We start from the raw sequence: 8,638 nt of genomic DNA, 5'->3' as shown, positions 1-8,638 counted from the left end.
TTGACCATGTGGTCTTCCAGAGCCCTCAAGCACCATGCCACCCACCGGCCCCATCCATGGACTTTTTAAAATATATCAATTATTTTCTTAATGTTATTTACTGCAATTTATACAGTCAATCATTATATGTCACTTAGTTTGTAAACAGAATTTACCCAACATGATATATGCCACACAGCAGGCGAGTTGAGAATACTATACATGACATCACCAATAGGCAACAAATAATATGTGTCCCACAAATGACTAATTTCTCCATTTTTCTCCAAATTTCCCTTCCAGCACTCTTCTTCTCTCCCACTCTCCTTCTACTTTGTCCCCAGTGTCCATAACAATTTTTAATGCTTTTATGACCTCCAATATTTCAGTCTGTACAGTGTAGCCAGTTGGAATATGTTAAGTGGTGACATACAATGCCTCTGTTTCATAGCCGGACTGACTTGCTTCACTCAACAATATAGTTTCCATGTTCGTCCACTTTCTATCAAATGACAGGGTCTACTTTTTTATGACAGAATAGTATTCCATGGAGTATATGTGTCACACTTTTTCAATCCATTCATCTGTTTGTGGACATTTGGGTTGACTCCATGTCTTAGCGATCATTAATAATGCTGCAATAAATAATTGTGCAAGTGTGTTTTTTGACTGAATGTTCTCTTGTCCTTTGGGTAGATACCTAAGAATGGAACTGCTGGATAATATCGTAGTTCTATTTTAAGGTCTTTGAGGAACATCCATATTGTTCTACACAGTGGCTGGACCAATTTACATTCCCACCAAAACTGTAAAAGAGTTCCACTTTCACCACATTCCCGCCACCACTTACCTTTTTTTTTTTTTTTTTAATCGTAGCAATTTTGATAGGGGTTAGGGTTAGGTGGTATCTTATTGTGATTTTGATGTGCATCTCCCTTATGATGAAGAATATTGAGCATTTTTTCCATTCATAAACTTTTTAAAGGCTCTCTTTCTCGCTCCCCCTTTTTATTTTTATTTTTTTGAGAGACTTTTGCTATAGGATGTGTGTGCTCATTTGAAAGACAGAGAGAGACAGAGAGACAAAATGCAATAAATCAACCCCCAAGGCAAATGGCAATGCTACAATTCCTTTACCTCCATTCTCTTCCTGTGATTTTAGGCATGCACACACACACACACACACACACACACACACACATGCCCAGTGTGAATTTCAAGCCACCAAGTCCGGGAGTTGAACCATAGTCAATCACATAGGAATTTAGTGCCTTAATCACTATGCCACCTCTTGGGCCCAAATACTCCAAATTTTAAATTCTAGTATAATAAAACAGGAAACAAAAGTATTTAAGACAATCAATTTTTACTAGACAAAAGAGGCTTCATAAGATATGATGCTATAAATAGAAAACCCATAAGAATCCACACAAAAAAAACTTCTAGAAGTGATAAATGAATGTAATCAAGTGGTAGCACACATAATCAACATACAAAAATCTATTGCATACAATAATGAATGAACTGAGACAGAATTGAAGAAAATAATTCCATTTAAATAGACACAAAAATCAATAAGTTATCAAGGAATAAACCTTACCAAGGATGTCAAAGATCTCTGCAAGGAAAACAAAACTGTGATAGAAAGGGAAATTAAAAATGATACCAAAAAAGTGGAAAAAACATTTTCTGTTCCTGGATTGGAAGAATTAATATAATCAAGATATCAATCCTACCAAAATTAATCTTCAGATTTAATGCAATCCAATCAAATGACCAGAGATATTCCACACACACACACAAAAAAACCAAAACGATCACAAAATTTATCTGAATCATGAAAGGTCCCATATCACCAGTGCAATACTGTGCAAAGAAATAAGGTAAGAAGCATCTCAATTCCCGATGTCATGTCAAAACATATTACAAAGCTAACATAATTAAAACAGCATGGTACTGGCACAAAAACAGACAGGTAGATTAATTAAACAGAACTGAACTGAGAACTTCCAAATAAACCCTAAAACATACAGCCAACTGTTCTTTGACAAAGGGCAACAGACAATCCAGTGGAGAAAAGAAAATCTCTTCCGTAAATGGTGCTCAGAGAATTCACTATCCACTTGCAGAGGAATGAAACTGGATCCTTATATCTCACCACTAACAAAAATTAACTGAAAAAGGATTCAGTGTCTTATCATAAAACCTCAAACTACAAAAATACTGATGGAAAACACAGGAAAAACTCTTGAAGAGCTTTGAGTAAGCAAAGACTTCTTAAAGAAGACCTCCAAAGCACAGGCAATAGTTCGAAAAGTAGACAAATGGGACTATATTTGCTTGAGAAGCTTCCACATAGCAAAAGAAAAAATAATAAGAATGAGCAGAACATATTTGCAAACTGTACTTCAGATAAGGGACTGATAACCAGAATATACATGGACCTCAAACAGCTTATGCACAAAAATATTATCAATTCAATTAAAAGATGGGAAAACGAACTGAACAGACAATTCTTCAAAGAAGACATAAAACCATTCCAAAAGCATATGAAGACATGCTCAACATCTCTTATCATAAGGGAAAGGCAAATCAACACCACAATGAGATACCACTTAACCTCCGTCAGAATGGGTGAAATTTAAAAAATAAATAATGATAGGTGCTGGTGAGCCTGTGGTGATAAGGAAACTCTCCTACACTGTTGATGAGAATGCAAATTAGTACATCACTTTGGAAAACAATATGGAAATTCCTCAGAAAGAAACCTAACAAGAACTACCATACTACTATGTAATTCCATTCTTAGGCAGTTATTGAAAGGATAGAAAATCCCTCAGTCAGAAAAACACTTGCACATTCATGTTTATTGCAGCATTATTTACAAATGCTAGGACATAGAATCAACCCAAATATCCAAAAATAGATGACTGGACTGAAAAGATGTGACATATGTGCTCTATGGAATAGGACTCAGTCATAAAAAATGAGACTCTGACATTTGTTACAAAGTGGACAAATATGGAAGTCTTAATGCTAACTGAAGAGAGTTAGAATATAAAAGACAGAGTTTGTGTCCCCACACTCAATATATACCAATTGAATGTTGTCTATAGCAGTAACTGAAAGTTTGGAAAATATAGAAGCAGGGAAGTCAATGGTAGATACTAGAGAAAGTAAGGACAAGATTAAAATGGGCGTGGATAATAGAGGTAGAGAGGGGAACAGGGAAAGCAAAGAGTATACTTAATTGTCAATAACATGAAAAGCTATTTGCCGCTGAAATGAGTATAGTAATGTTTTAAGTTGATTGATATTCATGGTATTTGTACTGAGAAAAGCAAAGTTGTATACTGTAAAGTTAAATGTGGTTAAACGTAAATTACAAAAGAAAATACAGAGAAATAATAGAGACAATGAAGACTTGGAATACAAATAAAAGTAATTTAGAGATGGTTGAAAGAATACAGGAGCATGTGCACAGTTTATATGCAAATATTAAATCATTTTATATAAGAAATTGAACCATACACGGATTTCGTTATCTGAAACCAAATCTTGGAACACAACTCCCACAAATAATAGGAATAACTGTATGTTTTTAAATTATTAATAATAGTTGGTGCCAGCAGGTGGCGAACTGGTTAAGGTGTAGGACTCCCACATGACCAATTGTGGTTTAAGTCTATACCTAGTGTCTCGAAATAATGTTGAGCACGTGTGTGTACATACCAGAAATCCCAAGAGGAGAATGTAGGCAAAGGAATTGTGGCATCCCCTTTGTGGGGATGTTTTTTCACTTTCCCACTCACTGTCTCTCTCTCTCTGTCTCTCTTTGGTGAACACATATGTCCTGGAGCAAAAATCTTTAAAAAAAAATAATAATAGTTAATTATGTAATTATGTTACTAAATGTTAACAGTTTGAATTGTTTTATTTCTTTTCCAATTTTTTTTAATTCTAAACATGCTTTACTCCTATGATAGTTTCACACTTTTAAATATAAATATATTCCACTGTAGAAAACATTTTTATTTAATCCTTACTAGTGTCAATCATAGTCAATGCAGTATTTCCCTGCAAATATCTTCTCTATCATCCCAGTAAAAAATGTAGAGCATTGCTACAGAATAATTCATGATGCTTTACATTATGTATCTTACAAGGGAAAAGGCAAAAACTTTTTTTTTTTTTGAGAGGTTTTCGCTATAAGGGCATGTGCGCTCGCCAGACAGACAGAAAGAGAGACAGAAAGCGAGAAATCACCCCACAGGTGGATGGTCACGCCGCAATCCCTTCTCCTCCATTCTCCTCTCGGGATCTTGGGCATGCACGCACATGCGCCTGGCGTGAGTTTTAAGTCACCGGGTCCGGGACGCGAATCGTGGTCGACTACGTGGGAGTCCAGCAACATAGCCATTACGCTAACTGCTGGTCCCACAAGACAAAAACTTTGCTCCAAACTTAACTTGGATTTCTTTAGTCCCTGAACTTTTGTCCTTGGAAATTTGCCAAGAAACCTTCCATACAAATTATTCCCTGGGGATGGCCAGTGTTGCATTATTATTAATTCCCAGCATATAAGACGCTCAGAATCTATCAAGAAAAAAGGCCAATCATATGTCACTTCACTTTGAGTCAAAGTGACTCCTTTATATTTTTTAGAGATATAACTTCCTGGTAAAGTTTCCACTAAAATAGAATCTGAACAAAATTTCTAAGTTAATTATTTCAGTTCAAAATAAAACAAAAGGAAAACACGAAATTTAAAAGTACCTTATATAAAAGAAAACAAAGATATTACAAAATTTTTCAATTCCTTAAATGGTTTTCATATGTTATTTCTGAGGTAAATCCAAGGCCAAAATATTTCTAGGCAGATAATATTTAGAAGAAGTGTTTTATTCCAACAACTTTGGCTCACAGTAAGTATTATTCTCAAAATTGGAGGATTTAAAATAAGATGGAATAAAATAAGGACTTTATCAGAAGAATATAAATGCACATATTATTTATTTAGCATTTACTTTAAATGATGCCAGGATTCATGGACACAAACAGGGGCTGGATTCAATCTCAATGTGCAAAAGAAATAAATATTTTGAAATCTTAATTTTTGAGAGAAATTTAAGTTTTAAGGGTCACATTAGGAAAGTTCCTTAATACTTACATGTGGTCTACAATTATAATGCACTCCACTAAAGATGCCTAACTATAAAGTTTATATGCAATTATTTTTATTTGTAATTAGTATTTTAACTTATACTAAAATTTAAAGAACAGTAAATGATAAATTAATTTTTTTTCAATCATTATTTGTTACCTTCTTTGTTACATAATTTCTCAGATTTGCTAAAGTGAATAGGAGTACAGTAAGAGCATGCAGAGTAAACCTATCTGGGAACAATAAGAGTCAATATTTAATAGCTCTTACTCTGTATGTTAAACTTTCTCTACTCTTTCTCTCAGCTGTGAAATAAATGTGCATATATGTTTTACAATAACTATTGTTATGTAGTATTTTTACAGAGATTAAATGTGCTAATAAAGGAATGCATTTCAAATTGTCCTGCAAAATGGTAGCTTTCATTAGACCACTTTGAAATAGCAATTTGTATCTAAATATACATTTTTGCAATCAAATTACATTTTCCTTTTAAGTCATGTAGTATAATCCATTTCTATTATCAGTTTCTAAAATAGTTTAACTAATTAGACAAATATTAAGTTGTTTATATAAACAAAAACCTTTTTGAAGTAATTCCAGCTTAGTATCAACTCTGATTTCTCTACATACAGAGCAACTGCACAGCATGGGTGGAAGGAATAACACAAATGTGCCTGACTTCATCCTTACGGGCTTGACAGACTCCAGAGAGATCCAGCTGGTCCTCTTTGTGGTATTTTTCCTGGTATACCTCATTACTGTGCTGGGAAATGCAGGGATGATATTGATAATCCGCTTGGATCTTCACCTTCACACTCCCATGTATTTTTTCCTCACTCAGCTGTCATTTCTTGACCTCAGTTACTCAACAGTCATCACCCCTAAAACCTTAGAGAACTTAGTGACTTCTGTTAAGTATATCTCATTCACAGGCTGCTTCACACAACTGTACTTTTTTGTCTTTTTGGGCACCACTGAATGCTTTCTTCTCTCTTCCATGGCCTATGATCGCTATGTAGCTATTTGCAAGCCTCTGTATTACTCGATTACTATGTCCGCAGAACTCTGCTGTGCCCTCATCACTGGGTGCTATGTGATTGGTTTTATAGATGCCTTGGTCAGTGTGCTCTGCATGGTAAAACTGCATTTCTGTGACTCCAATGTAATCCACCACTTCTTCTGTGACACAACCCCGATTTTGGCTCTGTCCTGCACTGACACATACAACACTGAGGTCATGATATTCATTATTGCTGGTTCCACCCTAATGGTATCCCTTACTGCAATATTTGTGTCTTATGTGTTCATCCTCTCTACCATCCTGAAAATCAATTCCACTTCAGGGAAGCAAAAAGCCTTCTCAACTTGTGCCTCCCATCTCCTGGGAGTCACCATCTTTTATGGTACTATGATTTTTACTTATTTAAAACCAAGAAAGTCCTACTCTTTAGGAAAGGATCAAGTGGCTTCTGTTTTTTATACTATTGTCATCCCTGATGCCAGGATTCATGGACACAAACAGGGGCTGGATTCAATCTCAATGTGCAAAAGAAATAAATATTTTGAAATCTTAATTTTTGAGAGAAATTTAAGTTTTAAGGGTCACATTAGGAAAGTTCCTTAATACTTACATGTGGTCTACAATTATAATGCACTCCACTAAAGATGCCTAACTATAAAGTTTATATGCAATTATTTTTATTTGTAATTAGTATTTTAACTTATACTAAAATTTAAAGAACAGTAAATGATAAATTAATTTTTTTTCAATCATTATTTGTTACCTTCTTTGTTACATAATTTCTCAGATTTGCTAAAGTGAATAGGAGTACAGTAAGAGCATGCAGAGTAAACCTATCTGGGAACAATAAGAGTCAATATTTAATAGCTCTTACTCTGTATGTTAAACTTTCTCTACTCTTTCTCTCAGCTGTGAAATAAATGTGCATATATGTTTTACAATAACTATTGTTATGTAGTATTTTTACAGAGATTAAATGTGCTAATAAAGGAATGCATTTCAAATTGTCCTGCAAAATGGTAGCTTTCATTAGACCACTTTGAAATAGCAATTTGTATCTAAATATACATTTTTGCAATCAAATTACATTTTCCTTTTAAGTCATGTAGTATAATCCATTTCTATTATCAGTTTCTAAAATAGTTTAACTAATTAGACAAATATTAAGTTGTTTATATAAACAAAAACCTTTTTGAAGTAATTCCAGCTTAGTATCAACTCTGATTTCTCTACATACAGAGCAACTGCACAGCATGGGTGGAAGGAATAACACAAATGTGCCTGACTTCATCCTTACGGGCTTGACAGACTCCAGAGAGATCCAGCTGGTCCTCTTTGTGGTATTTTTCCTGGTATACCTCATTACTGTGCTGGGAAATGCAGGGATGATATTGATAATCCGCTTGGATCTTCACCTTCACACTCCCATGTATTTTTTCCTCACTCAGCTGTCATTTCTTGACCTCAGTTACTCAACAGTCATCACCCCTAAAACCTTAGAGAACTTAGTGACTTCTGTTAAATATATCTCATTCACAGGCTGCTTCACACAACTGTACTTTTTTGTCTTTTTGGGCACCACTGAATGCTTTCTTCTCTCTTCCATGGCCTATGATCGCTATGTAGCTATTTGCAAGCCTCTGTATTACTCGATTACTATGTCCGCAGAACTCTGCTGTGCCCTCATCACTGGGTGCTATGTGATTGGTTTTATAGATGCCTTGGTCAGTGTGCTCTGCATGGTAAAACTGCATTTCTGTGACTCCAATGTAATCCACCACTTCTTCTGTGACACAACCCCGATTTTGGCTCTGTCCTGCACTGACACATACAACACTGAGGTCATGATATTCATTATTGCTGGTTCCACCCTAATGGTATCCCTTACTGCAATATTTGTGTCTTATGTGTTCATCCTCTCTACCATCCTGAAAATCAATTCCACTTCAGGGAAGCAAAAAGCCTTCTCAACTTGTGCCTCCCATCTCCTGGGAGTCACCATCTTTTATGGTACTATGATTTTTACTTATTTAAAACCAAGAAAGTCCTACTCTTTAGGAAAGGATCAAGTGGCTTCTGTTTTTTATACTATTGTCATCCCTATGCTGAACCCAATCATTTATAGTCTTAGGAACAAAGAAGTAAAAAATGCTCTCACTAGAGTCATGAAGAAGAGAGAAGTCACCAGGCAATGAAAATAGCATTGATGCTAGCCATTTAAACTCTTCTTTCTTTCCTTCAGGTAATTTTATTGGTCTCTCTTTCTGTCTCTGTAAAAATAACGAATCCTTTCATTTGTTTATTCATTTCTGTTGAGTTGCCCTTTACAAGACATCATCTTAGACATTCCCAAGAATATCTTTTCAGAAATTCATATTGAAAGTGGAAATTATAAAATCTTTGTTAAATCTGTTGTCCAAATGAATGTGTTTCTAAATGCAACTCATGTACAAAATGATTGTGGGGGGACT

At 35.0% G+C, this 8,638-nt stretch overlaps 2 protein-coding genes across 2 annotated transcripts; both read left to right on the top strand.

Moving 5' to 3' along the window:
- The first annotated feature begins 5,792 nt into the window (after nt 1–5,792).
- On the top strand, nt 5,793–7,087 carry LOC102467934 (olfactory receptor 8H1-like). The gene is made up of 2 exons (XM_006156272.1): nt 5,793–6,688; nt 6,955–7,087. Exons 1-2 carry the CDS (start codon nt 5,793–5,795, stop codon nt 7,085–7,087), a joined length of 1,029 nt encoding a protein of 342 aa, XP_006156334.1.
- A 333-nt stretch (nt 7,088–7,420) lies between these two features.
- On the top strand, nt 7,421–8,362 carry LOC102503280 (olfactory receptor 8H1-like). Its single transcript, XM_006156271.1, has one exon. The coding sequence runs from the start codon at nt 7,421–7,423 to the stop codon at nt 8,360–8,362; it is 942 nt and encodes a 313-aa protein (XP_006156333.1).
- The last annotated feature ends 276 nt before the right edge of the window (nt 8,363–8,638 follow it).

Source organism: Tupaia chinensis, unplaced genomic scaffold (assembly GCF_000334495.1).
Source record: "Tupaia chinensis unplaced genomic scaffold, TupChi_1.0 Scaffold000486_1, whole genome shotgun sequence".
Lineage (NCBI taxonomy): Eukaryota > Metazoa > Chordata > Mammalia > Scandentia > Tupaiidae > Tupaia > Tupaia belangeri.
This window is presented reverse-complemented; position numbering and strand designations above follow the sequence as displayed.